The sequence below is a fragment of the Sus scrofa genome, chromosome 9, assembly GCF_000003025.6.
Source record: "Sus scrofa isolate TJ Tabasco breed Duroc chromosome 9, Sscrofa11.1, whole genome shotgun sequence".
In the NCBI taxonomy this organism is placed as follows: Eukaryota; Metazoa; Chordata; class Mammalia; order Artiodactyla; family Suidae; genus Sus; species Sus scrofa.
Genome location: NC_010451.4, coordinates 35427530 through 35449605, shown reverse-complemented (window position 1 = coordinate 35449605; position 22076 = coordinate 35427530). Strand labels below are relative to the sequence as shown.

General features: G+C 35.7%; 1 protein-coding gene and 1 long non-coding RNA gene across 15 annotated transcripts in view; one reads left to right on the top strand and one right to left on the bottom strand.

The window, feature by feature from the left end:
• The window catches only part of GRIA4 (glutamate ionotropic receptor AMPA type subunit 4), a 361930-nt gene extending 354384 nt beyond the window's left edge, over positions 1-7546 (bottom strand). For 4 of the 14 annotated variants that reach the window (XR_002335616.1, XM_013979338.2, XM_013979339.2 and 1 more), the window contains exons 1-2: positions 6552-7042; positions 5204-5362 (exon numbers count right to left, since the gene is read on the bottom strand). Coding sequence is in view for 13 of the 14 variants with exons in the window: in XM_013979338.2 (XP_013834792.1) it covers positions 5204-5362; positions 6552-6639 (247 nt within the window). In the remaining variant the exon portion in view is untranslated. Of the gene's footprint in view, positions 1-5203; positions 5363-6551; positions 7113-7193 lie in introns of those variants that run through there. The other 10 variants (XM_013979333.2, XM_013979334.2, XM_021062720.1 and 7 more) reach the window with 5 other exon arrangements.
• Positions 7607-22076, top strand: part of LOC110255428 — a 30882-nt gene continuing 16412 nt past the window's right edge. The window contains exons 1-2 of the long non-coding RNA XR_002335617.1: positions 7607-7731; positions 7891-7972. This is a non-coding gene — a long non-coding RNA (uncharacterized LOC110255428). The remainder of the gene's footprint in view (positions 7732-7890; positions 7973-22076) is intronic.

Here is a 22076-nt window from a genome sequence, read left to right as displayed (position 1 = left end):
TAGATGTATTTTTCACACCATATGGTATCCTATTACCACCCTATGGTATCCTGATTAGGGGAGGATTTAGAAGTTCTGGTTCAACCCCTGGCCCTGCAGCTTATTAGCTACATGGTCTTTGGCAAGTCAAGCGACTTCTTTGAGCCAAAGCTGGCAAAACTGCAAAATAATGACTATCTTCTCAGTCTCACTCTAAGACTAGTTTAAGGTCAAATAAAATCATGCATATAAAAGCAATTTTAAAACTCTATGTTGCAATGAAATGTAAGGTATATGGTATTTATTTTTCATTTTAAATTCCTGAACTATAACCAAATTCTGTAAATAAGATGTATGCATATTTCCCAATACCAGAAGGTAAAATGTTCCTCTTTGGTAATAACACTTGGAAGACTACAAAAGAAAAAAATTAGGGAGTTTTTCAAATGGTTTTATGAAATTTCAATCCTGTGACAATTCTGAAATACATCAATCCAAACTGTGCAAGTTTTAAGAAAGGGGCAAACCACAGGAATATGACTCATCTTTGTCATCAATCTCATGATGGAAAATTAAGAAAAAGAGAGAAAGAATTTTATAGAACTGAAGAATTATTTCAAATCAACACGGAATCTTGCTATCAATGCAAAATAAGGAAACCTAATCATGGTCACAATAGAGTCACATCACTCATTTTCCTAAAAATAAAAGTCAAATAGTATTTAATTCCAACATATTTCCATTAACAACTTTGCAGGTCAAACCACCAGAATTTTATTTTTAGCATTTTTTAAGATTATTATATCTGTCCAATATAAACTCCTAGAATATCTTTTTAGGACTTCATGTCCCTGAAAAGGAAAATGTGCAATATTTACATGTTGTTGAAAGAGAGCTAAAAGTTTGTACTATTTAGTACTGTTAAATTCAACAATTTTGGATTAAATATCTACTATATAAGCGAAAAAGCCTATATAGCCTACTGGATATAGTGTTACATTTTCAACATATTTAGATTAACTAAAAGGGTATATTTTACATACCAATCCACTTTTACAAGTAGCACTCAACTTGAATATTTATAGTTGATAGCTAAGCCCATCACAAACAGAATATTTAAAAAAGAACAACTTTTTTCATCATTTCTAGGGTATAATATCCATTCTAATTTTTATTGTTTTACACCTTTCCAATACATTCTGTTTCAAACCACTGAAAAGGAGATTTTAGACAGAAGAGTAAGATAAACACATTAAAAAACAAAAAAACCAAAAATATTAACCAATTGATCTTTCCTGTCCAAGTTAAAAAAGTTGGTAATGTTCCACAAAATTTTCTTATTATTTCACCAAAGTAACAATACCTGAGTACTTGATCTATTTCATTATGTGTTTTCCTACTGCCCATCCAAAATTTAAAAGAATCATTGCAGAAACTGAACATCTGTGGATTAGACTGTAAAGGGACTGCTTTATTAAAGGACTGATTCTTTTATTGGATTTCTAACTTAACTGCACTAAATTAATCATTGCAACATCTCTATTTTTATCTTTTAGAAAATTGGTGGTAGAATACGATAGTATTTTGGTTATTATTTCTAGTCAAATTTAACATACATCATCCTCCAACCCAAAATATCTTTGTTAATTACTTATTGGAAAAGCATAAGAACACTGCCAGCTTTCAGGTTGTCTTAAATGTTTTCAAAGAACATAACCAATTTAACTAGCAAGTTTGTTTGTAAGAGTAGCTATTTTGGGTCAACTGTATATTTTCTTAAAGAACATCATCCACATTGAATTTATTTTTTAAATGTCTATTTTGCCACACCCCATACTTTGAACAGATTACAACAAAGAAATATATACACTTAATTTTACGTTTTGAAATTTGACTCCTTGGTCTATTTGTTATACATATACTTTGCTATTGAAATATGTCAATTTTATATTATCTGTATTTCTTATAATTTCAGTTTTACACTTAGCAAAGTGTGATCTTTCAACAATGTGAATAGTTTAAAAAGAGAAAAATATTTTTATCTAATCTTACACAAATACTGTAAAAAAATAAAACAGAAACCAAAATTATCCCCACCCCCACTTAGCAATTTGGGATTTATGCCAAAAGCAAAATTTAATTTAATTGGATTTATCCTTACGCAGTAGGTAAAATCTACACAATGAATGTTTAGATTGCCCAGAGTATTTTTAGAGTGCCAAATTAATTTTAAGGCAGTAGGACCAACATTAATTTACATCTGTCCAATAGATAACCAACAATACTTTTTATTCCTTAATCTGCCTTTTTTGTCTTTAAGTATACATTCTATAAAATAAACATATCCTGTTTAGTGGCCCTTATTCACAAAGACTCTTAATCCTGCAGTTTTACAAGGATCCACTGCAGGAAAATCATACTTAAAAATAAACCTAGCAGGAGGGGGTTGGGAGAGGGATGGAGTGGGAGGCTAAGGTTAGCAGATGTAAGCTACTCTACACAGAGGGGATAAACAAGGTCCTACTGTATAGTACAGTGAATGTATTCAATGTCCTCTAATAAACCATAATGAAAAAGGATGTATGTAAGTATAACTGAATCGCTGCAAAAATTAGCACATTGTAAATCAACCATACTTCAATAAAAATAATTCTAAAACGTAAAAATAAATAAACCTGACAGGACACATACTATACCTTTATATTTAATCCAACATGAAAAAATTTAAAGATCCAGTTTGTATCACTGTGGGGAATAAATTCCATGTTAATTCGCCAGAATACTATTTTTATCCTTTCATACCCAAAGGCATAGAGCTTGATATATGAGGTTGCCTCATACTTATTGCTTAGGTTTCACCTTTAATTAGACTGGAAAATCACACGTATCCATGCTCTTGGTCAGTCCACTTAACAAACACCAATCACCTGATCCATACTCTCTGATCATTGATTTTTTTTTCCCCCAAATTCTGCTTAGATTTGCCTTGAAGACATTTAGCATACCCATTTGTCAAAAAAATTTTTTTTCTTTACTATAAAATGTTTTTCCTCATGTACAAATTATGCTTTTTAAAATAGTTTAAACATGTACACAAAATCAATTACATGTGATTACAGAAAACATGTTATCATTAAACATTGTGTTACGCTTAGAATCAGAATAAGCAGACTTGCTTTACTTGGCCTTAAATTTTCTCAATTCTAACATGTTAAAGAATAGCACATTACCTATATTGTATACCTTTTTCTATGTTTTCCTTCTGTGTACGCTTCTCATCAATTTCTCACGTTTACGGGTTCTTTACCAGTAACACTTTATTTTATATAACATTTTATTACATAAATAATATTAAAATTATCTTGAATGAGATTAACAAATCATATGGAGGAAGCACTTTGTAGCTTATATAGCTAGAAGTCATAACACAAACTTTAGAATACTTAAGAGCTTAATTTGTAAAAATTAATACAGCCCCACTTTAGGAAAGTCCTTAGAAATTTAATAATAAAAATAAATATTTAAATAGTAATTTACTGTAGACAAAGTACCTTCAGATATATTTCAATCATAAATTATTTTTAAATTTAGAGACATTTTTCTTGACAGAATCTCAAGAGAGATATGAGAAAAATATTTAAATAAACTGATAATATGCAATATACTAAGCAGAATATTTTATACCTAGAACTATGTGAAATGTTGACATCTCTTCCAAAACTTGGAACAGAAATTAATAACTTGAGACATTTTCTAAAATGACTACCCACAAGCTAACTCTGATTTATGTGCATTTCTGCTTAAAAATAACTCTGTCCTGATATAAATATCATTATAATCAATATTGATTTTATTATTAAATACAAGATTCTTTTAATTAGTGCTCATAGTAACTAAAGCATTCTGCCAATTAATACAATTGTGACAGTTTTTTTTAAAAATGTCAAGTGTTTTAACCTCCTTATGAAATCAAGTTCTAAAATAAATAATTAGATTCTAAAAATTAAGAAAAAATGATCATATTATTTGCTATATGAACTAATGGTAAATATACAGGAATTAAAATAATTAATGAAATAGATATCCTCCTAACATATAGAAACTGTTTTCAATTTCACTTGTTTGTTCAGTACACACTTTCTTGTACTCAAAGAGGACTTTCAAAATTAAAATATACTCTACTTGATATAATAAAAATATTATATAGCACAGATGGAACATTTTATTACTGCTGTGCAAAATTTTACAAAGAAACTATTCTTAAATGTCTTACATAATCTATAACCATTATCTTAACATAAATTTTAAGCAGTAGTAAAATAGCGCATAAAAAAGATATTTGAAACATTTCCCTCAAGAGTGAAAATGAATCTAACTGCTCTATTGAATGAACTATTTTAGTGATTTTTAAATTAATACACAGTTGATTATATTTTATATTGTTCTAGTTCTATAGTATTTTGGCTGGGGAGCTCTGGAGAACTGTTAATTATAGCATTAGGTGAGATCATCCATTCTCAACCTTATTGTGTAGGGAAAATAGATCCAGCTGGGTTGGTTTGAGAATTCAGGTGGATTGGAGACTCACATGATTTGCCACCAAGGTAAGGATTCGTGGAGTTATATCCACAGGATATATGCATTACCTGATAGCAAGAGACATTTACAACCCAGAATATAAGAGCAGGGCAGCCTCAAGTGACATCACCAGATCATCTGCAGCGTCAACCAACCGACTTGAATATATATCCTCCACACCACCGCTCCCCTCTCTTTCTCACTGTTAGCAAACCTTCCATGGCCTTTACCAGTGAAAGAGAGCATGTGCCTTCTTTAAAAGCAAGACATACACTTAGTGAAAACCAAATAAAACCCAAAAGAATACAAATCAAAAACTAGATTGGACTACAGTTTTCACTAACTTGACATTCAGGTTATAGGAATAATACTGAAATGTTAAAAGAGAAAGGAACTTCAATTAATTTCAACAAAAGAAAAAAGAAGGAAGGAAGGAAGGAAGGAGGGCGAGAGGAAGGAAGAGCAAGAAACACCAGCTAAATATCCTTGAGACTCAATCTTTTTTTAAACTCTGATTTGCTCTGCAACCAGCCAACTGTGGAGATTTTGAATGTCTTTCTAAAATAATAATAATAATACAGAGGAAAGGGACTATATTGGCCCATTTTAACTTTCTTCTCATTTATCCACAACTTATTTTACTTACAAGCATTTGTCACAGCAAAACTGTTGGCTGTCTCTATGTTGTCCACATGAGGTACCAAATTAAAAGGAGCTTCTGACGCATTGGGGCTGGTGTTATGAAGAAAAATTGCTAATCGAAAAGCAGTGTATTCCTGATCTGTGTTTCGGATGAAGAGACCACCTATTGAAAACAGTAGGAAAGGCACATTCAATGTTTCCTCTTGTAAGTGTTACTATACCCACCCTAAACACTGTCAAATCCACTTGCTATTCACCAGCATGTACAATTGAGGAGCTATCCCCACTACCACGTCTTGGGAGACTGACCTTTGTCCCTAAGGTATATGCTCAGTATTTCAGTCTTTAGGACTGCTCAGCTTTTTCCTGTCCCAATGTGTCATGATCACAGTGACCTCTGAGACAGACCATTTAGTGTGTTTTCCTTTCTCTCTCTTGTCCTCCCCATGATTCCCAGCACACTGCTACATCAGCCAGCTCGGGGCATTTCATAGATGGATAATGAGAATTTACATTAAAATACAGAAATGAAGGGATGTGGTGACGTGCAGGTTACAGGGAAATCGGAAAGGAGACCTGAACTTTGGTTTTATGCAGCTCTTGGACTCAGCCTAATTAGAAACGTTTTGTGCACTGTCCACGAGAAATGATGCAGTCTGAGGCTGGGCTTAGCTGGAAGAAATTCAATAGCTGCGTCCCATTAAAAGACAGGAGAGAATGCAAGAAGAACCTAGGGTGGATACAGAGTTGAGAGGGAAGATTAAGAGCATAAATATTAAAGAGAAAAACAAAAGAAAAAAAGGTTCCGGGAAAAGAATCTAACTTTGGAATTGGTTAATTGGTAGCAATCAAAGGCAAAGGGGGTTCCGGTGTAAATGCTTTTTTGCTCAGTATCCTTCTAAAACAGCAAGAAAGCTGCGGTGTAGAGCACGGGAAGTGTGTGTGTGTGTGTGTGTGTGTGTGTGTGTGGTGTTGTTTTGTTTTTTGGTTTGTTTAACAAACTCGATATCCTTGCAAGCTCTAAGAAAAAAAAATGAGATAAAATGCAGTCAAACCTCATAGAGGTGTTTCCCCCCCTCCCCAAACTTATTCCAGTGCTACTTAAGCGACGTGAGCCAAAGGTGGAAATTAGTGGAGTATGGACTGAGGACGAATGGGTGGGCAGCTATGTGCTGTTCCAACTGAACCTGCACCAAAGAAGCAGTCTTTTCATAAAGGGGAGAAAGGAAGAGAGAAGCAGAGGGGAAAGCCGCAGAAGGTTCTCCTAAATTGCCTATCAGCAACTCATTTAACTCACTTTAGGATATCTGCTACCGCCACCCACATACATACCCCACCCGAACATTGCTTACCTATTTGCACGCTGCTCGGAAAGGCTCCCATGGCGAGTCCCCAAAATCCAGAAAATAACAAGACAATCTGTCTGCAAATAATCCTCATCTTCTTTTCTCCTCTCCCTGGCGCGCGCTCTCTCTTTCTCTCGCACTCTTCCTAAATGCTGTTCAGAGAGACATTGAAGACTATGGCGCTAAAATTAAAAACAACCAAAAAAGAAAAAAAAAAAAAAAGGAGAGAGATTTGGGTGGTTTAGGATTATGACTATGTCCCTTTAGCAATCCATCCCGAGCTGCCAGATTTTTTCCGCAGTCTCCATAGCCCTGGGAGAGGTTTTTCTGTCCGGCTGCAAATGTTGCACATGCAAAAGATGGTGGTGGAGCGGCTAGTGGCTGCTCGCAGGGATGAGACATGCGCTCTATCTGTGCCTCACTCGCACTCGCGCTCTGCCCTCGCTTTCTCACATACACACAAACACTGGCGCCGAGGCCGCCGCCAGCGCTCCGCCGCTCCCGCCCGCCGCCACCCCTAAGCCTGCGCTAGCCCGGAACCTAGCGGTCCCCCCCCGCCCCCCACTGCGTCCCTCACCCGAGCGCGCGGCACTCCTTCCGCACGCCCCTCGCCCACCGCACGGCAGGCTTCACCCCTTGGGTGCTCACCCGAGCGCCTCAGTCTCTCCGACGCTCCTGAGCCAATTCTGGACACAGGTTTTTCCTCTTCACCACTCACAGACTCCCGCCTCTCTTCCCGCGTCCGCCGAGGGTCCTGCTCTGGGGATGGGCACCCCCAGCGTCCTTCTCTTTGCTTTCCAGGCGGTTCTGCTTTGCCGCTGCACTTGGCGAGAAATTCAGCCGCGGGTCGTTTCCTCAAGCCCGGGTCAGGGCCTGGGGGAGTTAGTATTTCCCCATGTCCCCGGCCCCCTGCCGCATTCTTGCAGGCTCTCGGGAGGGCAGGCTGTTTCCCTCTGCTACAGCCCTGCCTTTCTCTCAGCCTCGCCCTCTCCTGCCACTGGGCTGCGCGCGGGGGACTCCGGTCCTCGCTGCAGCAAAGATTTCTCACCAGCAAACCGCCCCGAGAATCTGGAGAGCCTGAGACGGGAATGGATGAGGTGAATGGGCTCAGGAATGAGAAAAGGCGCAAAGGGCAGCCGCAGGCAGGTCTAAGAGGCTAGGACCAAGGAGGAAAGAACTGGTGGAGGTAAGGCTGGAGAAGAGACCTACAGAAGTTGAAACATTCTAGGAAAGCAAGCAAGGAAGAAAACGTTAATTCAAATAACAAAGTAGATGAGTGAACAGGGTGGGAAAAAGACTGAGAAATGAAAACTGAAAAGGGGCTTCTATGTTTGTTCTTTGAAAGGCATGGGACGAGGAATAAGAACTGCTTGACCTGTATAACAGGAAAAGTGATTGAGGAGTCCTTTCTTGCAGTCGCCTTTCAGGTAACACTTATCCTCTGTGCTGGGCTCATTCCAGGGATAGAAGGGACAAAGTTCAGAGGCTGATGGAGGATGTGAAAGACAGTGCTTGGGGTAGTGGGCACACGTGAGTATTTGTGCCTACTAGAAAAAAAAATTTTTTTTTTTTTTTTCATGCAAGTCTTTTCTTAACTGGGGCTCCAGAATACTCATTCTACTCCTTGTCACTGCAGAAATACCTAAGCACTGCACTGGTTATGTCAATAGTTGTTTGAGTGGGTAGAGGAAAAATTAACTTTCCTAGAAATTTTAGAGCTAAAGTGTCACTGCCTTTCCAGTGGTCACCTTTAAGACTTGATTTCACTTGGCTTGGAGTCTGTACCACACTCTGAGAGACTGGCTGCAGTAGCAATGAATGACAGCTTTCTGATTTCCTCTGTATGGTTTGAGATCTCCTGATCTAGACAGTAGGTCCAATCCCCTCATTCCATTAAACTGTGAGAGAAAGTGTTTTAAATCCTTACATTCCTTTGGGTGCCATTGGTTGGATCCTATTATTTTAGAGCCCAGAAAGTTGGGTTAAATCAGTTAAAGCCAAGCTTCTGAGGAATTGTTAGAGGGAGAGATTATCCTTGAAGGTTAACTATAAGAAATTTTAGAAATCTTCTGGTATGTTACCTTCATTTAATATATTAGTGTCTTCTACACCTAAAGTACTGTTTTCCATTACATTTTACAAAAGAATATTGCAAGTATGTATGTTTATCTGATGTAACCTTTGGGAAAAGAAGTGAAAGAACTGATCAAAGTGAAGTTGTTACAGGGGCCCTACCTGGTAAAGGCTTTTTCTGACATGTGTACTCCCTTTACTCCTTCAAGTCTCCTTTTGTTACATATCACCAATCACCACTATTTGGAGTTTGAGGATGACATTTACTAGTCCCTGCTAAAACTTCAGAGCGCTTTTCTTCAGAGTGCTTTTCTAAGTTCTGAATTTTGTTTTTAAAATCACAGCTTGTTGTTGTTGTTACTTATCCACTTTTCTGTTACTGAGTGTTATGACAAGAAACTTAATTGTGAATAATTGAATGTCACAAATCATACATTTGTCATTTTAGTTTTTAAAGCTTTAGTGTTCCAAGTCAAGTGGGATTAAAAATGTTTTCCTTTTTGTCTTTTCTGTCAATGTAAAAACCAAGGTGGAAATAAGATTTTTCTGTTTTTCTGATAAGAAGGCAATAAAATAGACCACATAAAATTCAAGATGAATTTAACTTAAATTAAAATTTCAAAACCCACCAAATCATTAAATGCATTACCAAGTTGGGCAATTATTGAAGTTCTCCCTAATGCATAGAGGCAGTTATTAACTTTTATTCTTCTCAAAAATGAAAAGATTTGAGCTTTCATAGGAAGTAATGCTACCATCAATATAGATGCGGGACAAATTTTTTGTTTTTTGATTTTTTAATCTAACCTTCATAATGACACCATGGCTAATATGATCACAGATCACAAAACTATATTTTTCCAAAACAGTCATCTGTTTTTGAACTTCCATTTTCCAGTTAAACTATCCAGTTTACTTTTATGAATCTAAATTATCTTTCTCTGTAGAATACCTCTTATGTATCTCTCTATCCATATCTATATCCATATGGGTATACTTATAGATATATCTGCATGTCATGCCTGTCTTTAAGATGCATCCAAATGGAAAGAGTTTTGGAGTTAGCTAGGAAGGAAGGCAAGTGGAGGCTGTGCCAGAAGTTGTGCATTTGTAAATAACAGAAGCGATAATTGATAATGCTGAAGACAAAGCAGTGAAGAATTAAAATATGCCTAGTAATGGTACAGCTAACACCTGCACTTTCAATCTTGAGTTTCTGGTCCTCCAAACCATTTTATAAATCTGACTTGCAATATATCGCCTATTATCCCAAATATGAATTTACATGTAGAAAACAATTACTTGAGCATTTGTAAAGGCAAAGGTAAAAGATCTGGCTATATCACTATGAAAAATTCGAAGGATTATAACTAGCTGAGAAAACCAAAGACAACTATGTTTTATTTTATTGCTTTTGTGTTCTTCTAAGTAAATATTCCACAGTTTTCTGATTTTTCAATGTAGTAACATATTAAATGAAGATATCCTATCAGAAGACTTGTAAAATTCTTATAGTTGCCCAACTCTCTGAAGTCAATTCAGCTAGTATTTGGGCAGTCCTGCTATGGGAAGGGCCCTGGTACTCTGGAGAATCCACAGATGAACATGCCACAGCTCCTAGTCAAAATGCTCACATGGTGTGGCAGAATGTGATCATATAGTGTCGCTGAATCATTGTCAAGGAGCAGAGGAGAAAGAGTACATGGAGTGTATCAGGGAAGGTTTTGCAGAGAATTTTCAATGAGAAGAGATAGAGATAGAGAGACAAATATAGCTTTCTAAGTAGAAAAATGATGTCTAAGGACCTGACGCTGTTTGAGGGTACAAACTTGGAAATGTAGAGGATGATAAGAACAGAAAGTCACGCTGGGACATTAATGGAGCATATTTAATGAATTGTTTGGGATATTGAAACATTCTGTGAGGAGGTGCCTGGTATGTATGTATCAGTGTGTATAAATATATGTGTGTGTGTATTTTTTTGATAGAGTAATACTATAATTAGGTATTCCACTTTTAGAAAGGAAACATTGGTGATAGTGAGGTTGTTTGGTGATGTAAATCAAGAAAGGCAGGAGCTGGGACTGGTTTATAAGTCTGTAGATTGCCCTTTCAGAAAATCAAGTGAGATGGGACAAAGATGTGGAGTAGGACAGTAGAAAAGAAACAAGACAAGGGAAATCAGAGAGCTATTGCTGATATAAAACTGATAGGGCACACTCATCACTGGGTGGCGAGTCATGGGAGCATGGTGCATATTTAGGAGTTAATATTGAAAGTAACCTCAAGTTTGAACCTGAATATTCTAAAAAGAAGCTGCAGTATTCAGCAAGTTGGTGATATCTTCAATAAGAAAAGAAACATAGAAGAAAGGCAAGTTTGTTGGGAAATAGGCCTTTCATCAAGTTATTCACATTCAAATATATATATATATTTATATATATATATAAATATATATATGGCACCTATGATGTGTGTTTACTGTCCGAGTGCTTGAGATATAAAGGTGAACAAAACAAAATCCTGGCTATTACTGGAAGATTCCTAATATTTTTGAACTCTCACTGTTGTACTAAGGCCTTACATATATCATTTGATCTGCAGAAAAATTTGTGTCATTAAATTGATTAGGAAGCTCATCTAAAGTTTACAATTCTTCTGCAAGTTTATATCCTTAGTAACTGCTAAAACCAAGAGCTAGGGATAAAACTCAGGTCTGTCTGATTTCAGAGATCATGCTGTCCTCATCAAAATCTGCTGAGTTAACGAGTTTCAAGGGCAATAAGGGGTCTGGAAGCTAAAAAGTATACTGGAGGAATCCACAATATTTAGAAACGCAGAACGGTTTGTCTGCTTCAAAGACCTCAGGCTTTTATAGTAAAATAAATAGGTTCATATTTAGGCCCCTAGCTTCTTGGCCACATTACTTTGGATATATTACTTAACTTTTCTATTCTGATAGAATATATGTAAACTTTCAGCACAGTTCTGGCACATCATAGGCAATTCTTATTAATAAAGAGTTGCCAAAAGTATGATCAGGTTTCCAAGAGAGGGAGGCATGGGCAAAATAGGAAGTCTCATTCCAATTTTGAGGGAATCCAAGAAGAACTCACAAAGAAAGAGTTTGAACTGAATTTTTATGGATATGTTTTATGGATCAAGACATGATCAGGCATATGCCTTTCTACATACTGCTAAAAGTTTGGTGTAACTGGACTTAAGGTTGTACTGGAAGAAATACTGCAAGTGAGGTTGGAAAGCAAAGCAAAGGATAATTATTAATTGACTCAGCAGTCTTGTTTGCATCTCATAGAAATAGAAAAATCATGAAAGGCTGTCAGCAAAGGGGTAAAATGATCAGATTAGCATCTTAGGGCCAAAAGCTTGATGTGTGTAGTAAATATTATATGAGACTGGAGGCGGGGAAAGAAATTTGGAAGCTGAAGATATAGTCTAGGTTAAAAAAAAATGATGTGTGAATAAAGCTATCAATGGTAGAATTTACTTTAAATCATACTTTTAGATTTCTATCCTAAATATACACTAACGTAATTGTAAAAGTTGAATGTATAAGCTATGTATTACTGTTTATCATAACAAAACCGAAAATAACTCGTGTTCTTTGAGATGATACTATGTTATAAGCAGTGGTATATCTAAACTTGGAGTGCTGTTCAATGGAAGAGAATTGCCTCTACCACCATGGAGTGATCTCAAGGATATATTATGTGAGGGAAAGGAAGGTAGAGACATGTACACTAGCATTTATCCAAATGAAGGAGTATTTCCTCCAGGGACAGAAAATTAGGGTGAGGAGGAAGGAGCAATAAACTTCCTTAGCTACTCAGAGTTTCATTATCTTAATTTATTTTAAAGCAGATAATTCTGACTTATCCTCTCGAGTGGTATATCTCCTAAAGACAAAAATAATTGCAAAAAACAACTTACACTGTCTTCATTAATCGTATTGTTGATGCTAGAATTGATAGTGCTGTTCTGAGAAAGTTGTGTATATATTGTTACAGGAGGCCAATGAATTATTATGCTGGTGTTGTTGGAAAAAAGCATTAGAGAAAGGTGAAATATATTTAAGGTCAGAGAGGATAAGTAAAAAAAAACCTAGTAGTTTTGAATTTGAATTCAAAGTTTCAGTATGGATTAATAATTTATTTTACATTTTCAGTGAAATATGTATTTTCTAGTTCTACACACTAAAGGCTTAGAAATAATGACCAGTCTATTAAAAATCAACATGACTTGTACACAGATTGTAGTATCTAATATGATCCACTACTAAAAGACATTTCAAGACTAAGGAAATGATTCATTCCAAGTCTGTGGAAGGAATTGTACAAAATGCACTTGGAACATTGTGTCATAACAGAAAGAAAAGAAGCCATTATAATTACTGAGTTCATATCAAGAGAATCAGCAGCCAACTGAAAGAGCTTCCCATTGGCTAAAAATGGGAAAATTTATGTTAAGAAGGAAGAATGCTTGCATTATATTATAACACATCATTGTTAAATCTATGGCATCATAGTGATAATTTTGAAAAGAGACACCTTATTTTTTAGCAAAATTTGTAATTAAGATACAGTTGATTTTAATGTTATGCCGATTTCTGCTGTATAGCAAAGTGATCCAGTAATACATATATATATATACACATTCTGTTTCTTATATTATCATCCATCATGATCTATCCCAAGATATAGTTCCCTGTGCTACACAGCAGAACTACATTGCTTATCATTCTAAACGTAATACTTTGCATCTACTCACCCCAAACTCCCAGTCCATCCCACTCCTTCTCTACTCCCTCTTGGCTGCCACAGGTCTTTCTCTATAAGTTCGGTTTTGTAGATAGGTTCATTTGTGCCATATTTTAGATTCTATGTATCAGTGATATCACATAGTATTGGTCTTTCTCTTTCTGACTTACTTCATTTAGTATGAGAATCTTGGTTCCATCCACGTTGCTGCCTGTGGCGTTATTTAGTTCTTTTCATGGCTGAGTAAGATTCCATTGTAAATATCTAGCACAGCTTCTTAATCCATTCATCTGTTGATGGACATTTAGGTTGTTAACATGTCTTGGCTACTATGAATAGTGCTGCACTGAACACTACAGGCGTGTATATCTTTTTGAATTATAGTTTTGTCTAGACATATGCCCAGGAGTTGTGATTGCTGAATCATACGGTAGGTCTATATTCAGTTTTCTGAGGAACCTCCATACTGTTTTCCATAGTGGTTGTACTAATTTGCATTCCCACCAAGAGTGAGAAGGGTTCCCTTTTCTCCATACCCTCTCCAGCATTTGTTATTTGTAGGCTAATTAATGATGGCCATTCTGACCAGTGTGAGGTGGTAACTCTTTTTTTTTTTTTTTTCTCTTTTTATGGCTGTGCCTGTGGCATACGGAGACTCCCAGTCTAGGGGTCCAATAGGAGCTGTAGCTTCTGGCCTATGCCACAGCCACAGCAACACCAGATCCTAGCTGAGTATGTAACCTACACCAAAGCTCACAGCAATGCTGGATCCTTAACCCACTGAGTGAGGCCAGAGATTGAATCTGCATCCTCATGGATAATAGTAGGGTTTGTAACCCACTGAGCCACAAAAGGAACTCCTCCACATGTCTTCTTTAGAGAAATGTCTATGTGGGTCTTCTGCACATTTTTTGACTGAGTTTTGTTGTCATTGTTGAGTTGTAAGAGTTGTCTGAATATTTTGGAGATTAAGCCCTTGTCAGTTGCATCTTTTGCAACATCCTCTCCCATTCTCTGGGTTGCACTTTTTTATGGTTTCATTTCCATATTTTTTAATGATTTCCTTTGTAAGTCTTTCCACAAACACTTGTAATTTTCATTAGGTCCCATTGGTTTATTTTTGTTTTTATTTATATTGGCTTGGGACACTGACATAGGAAAACATTTTTGTACAGTGGATGTCAGAGACTGTTTTGCCAATGTTATCTCCTAGGAGTTTTACAGTGTCATGTCTTATGTTTAAGTCTTTAAGCTGTTTTGAGTTTATTTTTGAGCATGGTGTGAGGGTGTACCCTAGATTCTTTGATTTACAAGCAGCTTTTCCCAGCACCACTTACTGAAGAGACTTTTTCCCATTTTATATTCTTGCTCCTTTGTTGAGGAGTAATTGACCATAGGTGTCTGGATTTGTTTCTGGGCCCTCTATTCTGTTCTATTGTCTGTTTTTTTGTACCAGTACCACACTGTCTTGATTACCATAGCTTTGTAATGTTGTCTGAAGTCTGAGAGAGTTATGCCTCTTGCATTTTTTTTTCCCCTCAAAATTGCTTTGGCAATTCTAAGTCTTTTAACAGTTATACATTAATTTTTGGATTATTTTTTCTAGTTCTGTGAACAATGTAATGTGTAATTTTATAGGAATAACATTAAATCTTTGTTTGGGTAGTATGGACATTTTAACAATATTAATTCTTCCAATCCAGGAGCATGGTATATCTTTCTCTTTCTTTGAATCTATTTTAATCTCCTTTATTAATGTTTTGTAGTTCTCAGCATAAGTGTCTTCATGTCCTTGGTCAGGTTTATTACTAGGTATTTTATTTTGGGGGATGTGATTTTAAAAGTTATTTTTTATATTCCCTTTCTAATATTTCATTGTTAGTATACAGAAAGGCAACTAATTTCTAAATGTTAATCTTTTATCCTGCTACTTTGCTAAATTTGCTAATCAATTCAAGTAGTTTTTGTGTGGAGTCCTTAAGATTTTCTATGTATAGTATCATGTTATCTCCATAGTAACAATTTTACCTCTTCTTTTCCAATTTGGATACCTTTTACTTATTTATTTTTGTCTGATGGCTGTGGCTAGGACTTCCAATACTATGTTGAATAAAAGTGGTGAGAGTGTCTTGTTCCAGATTTTAGCAGGAAGGCTTTCAGCTTTTCTCCATTGAATATTATATTGACTCTGGGTTTGTTGTAAATGGACTTTGTTATGTTGAGATATGTTCCCTCTACACCCACTTTGGTAAGAGTTTTTATCACAAATGGATGTTGGATTTTGTCAGATGATTTTTTTTGCATCTATTGAAATGATCGTGTGGATTCTCACTTTTTTTTTGTTAAAGTGATATATGACATTGACTGATTTGTGTATGTGGAACCATCCTTGTGAACTTGGGATGAATCCCATTTGGTTATGGTATATTTTTCTTATGTGTTGTTGGGTTCGGTTTGCTAAATTTTTTGAGAATTTTTCCAACTGTATTCATCAAAGATATTGGCCTATAATTTTCTTTTCTTGGTGGTGTCTTTGTCTGGTTTTGGTATTAGGGTGATGGTGGCTTCATAAAATGTCTTTGGGAGTGATTCTTCTTCTTCAATCTTTTAGAAGAGTTTAAGAAGGATGGGTATAAGTTCTTCTTTGTATGTTTGGTAGAATTAGCCTGTGAAGCCATCTGGCCCTGGACTTTTGTTTTGTTTGTAGGGAGGTTTTTTGTTTTGTTTTGTTTTAAAATTACGTATTCAATTTCATTGCTAGTATTCAGACTGTTCAAATTATCTATTTCTTCTTAATTCAGTTTTGAAGCACTGTATGTTTCTAGAAGGTTGTCCATTTCTTCTAGGCTTTCAAACTTATTGGCATATAATTATTCATAGTATTCTATCTTTTTATTGTATTTCTATCATACTGTTGAGATTTTTCCTTTTTTATTTCTTGTTTTGGGCTGTGAGTGTGAGTTTTTCATTTTTGTTTACTCTTTCAAAGAACCAGATCTTGGTTTTATTAATTTTTTACTATTGTTTTTTATCACTTTTTAAAATTGATTTCCTGTCTGATCTCTCTTATTTCCTTCCTTCTGCGGTTTTGTTCTTTTTTTTTTTTTTTTTTTTTTTTTTTCGAGAAAGGCCTGTATCACTGTTAACTTCCCTCTAAGAACTGCTTTTGCGGTATCCCATAGATTTTTTTTTTTGTCTTTTGGCTGTTGTTGCTATTTCTTGGGCCGCTCCCGCGGCATATGGAGGTTCCCAGGCTAGGGATTGAATTGGAGCTGTAGCCACCAGCCTACACCAGAGCCACAGCAACGCGGGATCCGAGCCGCGTCTGCAACCTACACCACAGCTCATGGCAACGCCGGATTGTTAACCCACTGAGCAAGGACAGGGACTGAACTCGCAACCTCATGGTTCCTAGTCGGATTCGTTAACCACTGCACCACAACGGGAACTCCCAGTATCCCATAGATGTTTTTATGATTATGTTTTCATTGTCATTTGTCTCAAGGCATTTTTTTTTTTTTGTCTTTTTAAGGCCACACCTGAGGCATATGGGGGTTTCCCAGGCTAGGGGTCGAACTGGAGCTGTAGCCACTGGCCTACGCCACAGCCACAGCAGTGCCAGATCCTTAGCCCATGAGCAAGGCCAGGGATCAAACCTGCAACCTCATGGTTCCTAGTCAGATTCATTTCTGCTGTACCATTATGGGAATTCCAAGGCATTTTTTTTAAATTTCCTTTTTGATTTCTTCACTGACTCATTGATTTTTTGATAGCATGTTGTTTAGTCCCCATGTAGTCCATTTTTTTCTCATTTCTTTTCCTGTGGTTGATTTCTAGTTTCATGCCATTGTGGTCAGAGAAGATGTTTGAAATAATTTCTGTACTCTTAAATTTGTTGAGGTTAATTTTGTACACCAGTGTGTGATCAATCCTAGAGAGTGTTCCATGTGCACTTGGAAAGAATGCATATTCTGTTTCTTTTCAATGTATGTCCTGAAATTATCAATTAAGTCTAACTGTTCTATTATGTCATCTAGGATCTCTGTTGCCTTATTGATTTTCTGTCTAGAGGATCTTTCCATTGATGGGAGTGAGTGTTAAAATCTTCTACTCTTAGTGTATCCCTATCAACTTCTCTTTTTATGTCTGTTAGTATTTGTTTTATGTATTTGGATGTTCCTGTATTAGGGGCATATATATTGATGGGTATAATATTCTCTTCTTGAATGGATCCTTTTATCATTAGTGTTCTTCTTTTTCTTTCTTTATGGCTTTTGTTTTAAAATCCATCTTGTCTAATATGAGTATTACACCTCTTTCCTGTTATTTTTGTTGGTATGAAATAACATTTAGTATCCCCCCACCCTCAGTTTATACATATCTTTTGCCCAAAGTGTGGATCTTGTAGGCAGCATATTGTAGGCTCCTTTTTTTTTTTTAATCCAGTCTGCCACTCTATGTCTTTTTTTTTTTTTTTTTTTGATTGGAACGTTCAGTCCATTGACATTTTATGATAATTACTGATAAATATATTTATCACCGTTTTAAACCTTGTTTTCCATTTGATTCTATGTTTCACCTTTGTTCCTTTCTTTCTCTATTTTTGGTTGAGTGATTTCCTTTCATTTTATGCTTGTGTCCCCTTCTTTTTAGTTTTTGTGAATGTTTTGTTTGGATTTGATTTGTGGTTGCCACAGGTGGTGCCTGGTCATGGGACTTTAAGTTGGTGCTGGACTGCGCCCACCTCAGTTTTCTGAGATGGCTGAGGTGGTTTGCATCTGCCTGTGTAGCCTGTTGAAGAGATTCCCTGCTGCCTGAGAGCCTGTGTGCACAGAGGCATGGCTCTCTAGTTGCTTCCTGCTGTTTCCACACAGCAAACCCTAGTCCTTTCCCCAGAATTGACCTCAGTAGCTGGAGTCTCAGTGTCCAGCTCCCACCCAAGTGTCCCTGGCTGCATGGGGTGGTGGTACAGATCATCTGTGAAGCTCTCTCTTCTTTTCCCCATCTCACACTGGCTTTTGTGCTTTTCTCCGAGGCTTTGTGGCTCCCCCTCCATCCTGGCTGATCTCCCTATCAGTTAGGTGACCTTCCAAAATGCAGATTTCTTTCTTCTTTCATGCTTTTCTCTCAGGAATGATGGTCCTGTCCTGATTCCTTTTTTTTTCTCTTTTCTCTCTCTCTTTTTCCTTTTTGTTCTACCCAGTTATGTGGAGGGTTTCTTGACTTTTTTTGAGGTCTGATGTAGTCTGCCGGTTTCCAGTATATGTTCCATGTGAATCATTCTACATGTAGTATTTGCTGTTTTTTGTTTTTTTTTGTTTTTTTTTTTTTAATGTGTTTGTGGGAGAAGGTGAGCCCCATGTCCTACTCCTCCATCATCTTGATCCCATCTCCCAACTCATAATTTTTTAGAGTAAAATTTTCATTATGGTATAATATTTGATTTATAGAAGAGTTGAAAAGATACTTCAAAGAATTTCCCTAAAGCCTCACCTAATTTTGGTTTTCTTTAATGTTACCTTCTATTACTCTGGCACATTTGTCAAAACTAAGAAACCAAGGCTTGTTTCTTACTGTTTACTTAACTTTAGACTTTATTTAGATTTTACCATTTTTTCTGTTAGTATAATTTTCTGTTCCAGAATCCAATTCAGTATATTTTATTGCATTAGTTGTCATATCTCCTTGAGTCTCTTCTGTTCTGCAGCAGTTTCATTGTCTTTGTTTTTCATGACCTTGACAGTTGGGTGAGTACTAATCAGTTTTGTAGAATATCCCCCAATTTGGATTTGTATGATGCTTTTCTCATGCTAATTGAGATTAAAGACTTTTTTGGTAAGAATACCATGGAGGTGAAGTTCACTTCTTATCACATCACACCAGGGGTTCCATGCTATTGCCAGTGACATTGCTAGTGATAATCTTATTCAGTTGGTTAAAGTATGTTTGGCAAAGTTTCTCCACTGTAATATTGGTTTTGCTTTTCCATAATCTATTCCATAGAAATGTGTCATGAAGTATGGCTTGCTCTCAAGAATGGGAGAATATCTGCATATATTACTTGGAATTTTGCAAGGAAGTTCTTGCTCTTTTCCCCTCATTTTTTATTTAATCATTTGTTTATATCACTAGGGCCTATATTAATTGTACACTTTGGGTTATAATACAGTACCAGATTGTTTACTAATTACTTTGTTGATTAAATTAATCCATCTTTGGACATTTAGAGCTACTGATATGCCCTCATCCTATCAGGATTTTTTGGTTTGTTTGTTTTTAGTTTTTTAAAAAGTTGTATTGGGTTATATTTGACTTACAATCTTATATTAGTTTCAGGTGTATAGCAAAGTGAATTATATATATATGTGTGTGTGTGTATATGTATATATATATTCTTTCTTAGATTCTTTTCCCATATAGGTTATTACAGAATATTAAGTAGATTTCCCTGTGCTCTATAGTATGTCCTTGTTAGATATCTATTTTATATATAGTAGTATGTATAGGTTAATCCCACACTCCTAATTTATCCCTCCACTTCCCTTTGGTAATCATAAATTTGATTTTGAAGTCTGTATGTTTCTATTTTACAAATAAGTTCTTTTGCATGATTCTTAGATTCCACACGTAAGTAATATCATGTTATATTTGTCCTTGCCTGACTTACTTTACTTATCCTTTTGTTTTTTGAACACTTCTATGCTTATTATAATTACAGGATAATCCAGGATGATCTTATGTATTTTCTCTTCTAGACTTAGTATAGTACATTTTTTGAAGGAGTCCTGTTTCCTTTTATTAGAAGATGATGTTAGAAAAACAAAATCTGGACAATGGGTTTGCTCATTGTTACTGAGTTGTCAATGCCTCTAGGTTTTCACATAAGATAGAGATTTGAGACTTTATATATATATACACATATACTTTTATATATATATAATCTCTATCTTCATATATATTTATATACATCTATGTATCAAGCTAAATATAAGTTAATACTGATGTCGCTATCTTAAATCCAGCACTACAGAGTTTATTCTAGCTTTCCTTCTTTCTCGTTTTCCTTAGACATCAAAGGGAATAATGCATGTAATATCACATATCAGTGTTAAATCTATGACATCATAATGATAAGTTTAAGAAGTCAGCAATCTCATTAGCCTCCTTTATATAATGTTAGGAAACCAACTCATAATTTCTCTTCAAAGATGAGAAAGCTGGTTCCCACAATCAAACAAAATACATTTGCTTATGAAATAAAACTAAATTTAAGTTTTCCAAAACAATTTATAGCAATAATGTTTATACCTTATTTTTGTTTTCATCCATTGATAATTTCTGAAAACCCATGTCTACTGTTGTTGATTATCTACATGCCTGGAACACACTGAATTCAGTAGACATTAACATAAATTGATGACATTATTTATGGCATTCTGACCTATGAGAGGCCAGTGCATTATCCAGACTAATACCATCAATTTAATAATTTTTTAAATATATGCATTTAAATCATTTTTTGGCAGGGACTATTTTTTCAATGGGTATATATTTTTCTGCAGTTGAACTAATACTTTTTGATTTTCCATATAATTTGATGCAATCACTTTCCAGCATTAGGAACAATACCCTAGTGCCTCATGAGGTACATTGCTGTCCTTTTTATCTGTCAAACTTGCTTGAAATCAGCTCACTAATCTTGCCCTATAGCAGTTGCTTGATTAATCTTTTGTCATCTATCTACCTCACATGGTCTCTCTGTGAAACTGATTGACATTGTGCATGATTTTAATGCTGATAAATTATCTCTCTTTCAGAATCACAGAATACTCATTACATCAAAAAGATTACTTTCCTTGTTTTATGTTCTTCATCTCTCTGGAGTCACTGTATTTGAAAAGGGTCATAAAATAAGACTAATTCACTCATTCGTTCACCATTTATTTATACAACATTTACTATGGATCATGCTATCATGAAGGAATGAAAATCACTCCTCAAGATCCTTTAATTGTAAGGAACAGATACCATATTAGTGAAAATAACTTAGTCCCCTCCTTGTGGTGAGTAGGTTAAGGGTCTAGTGTTGTCACTGTAGTGGCTCAGATCATTGCTGTGGTGCAGGTTCCTGGCCCAGGAACTTCTACATGCTGTAGTCTTGGCCAAAAAAAAAAAAAAAAAAAAAAAGGATCTCAAGTACAGATAGATATACATAAACACACATATCCAAGTGAGTACAAAGAAATGTGTTCTAAACTTGGCATTTGTGGTAAAAAACCTAATGTGATTAATGTCCTTCAAGAGAGGGATTATATTAAGTTATACATGAATCTACCCCTACTTTAGCACTAGCTCCTTATTGTAATACCTATTCAAGAGTAGGAATGATCAAGTAAATTATCAGGAGAAATTTAGTATTTGAGCATTACAAAAACTGGAATGTTATCATTTGTTAAGAAATGGAGGGGCATCCCAGATGGAGGAAAGAAGATGGTGCATATTAGGAGCAACAAGTAGCCCAGAGATGGGAATCATGATGGTGATTCGTAGTTAGTAGGACTCAGGGTTATCACTAAAGTCAGGCATTATCACTAAAAAATATTTTATAGACAAATTGTCAAGTGGAACAAAATGCGGTGTCGAGACATATAATTCTCCCCTACCTTGTTTGTTAACAAAT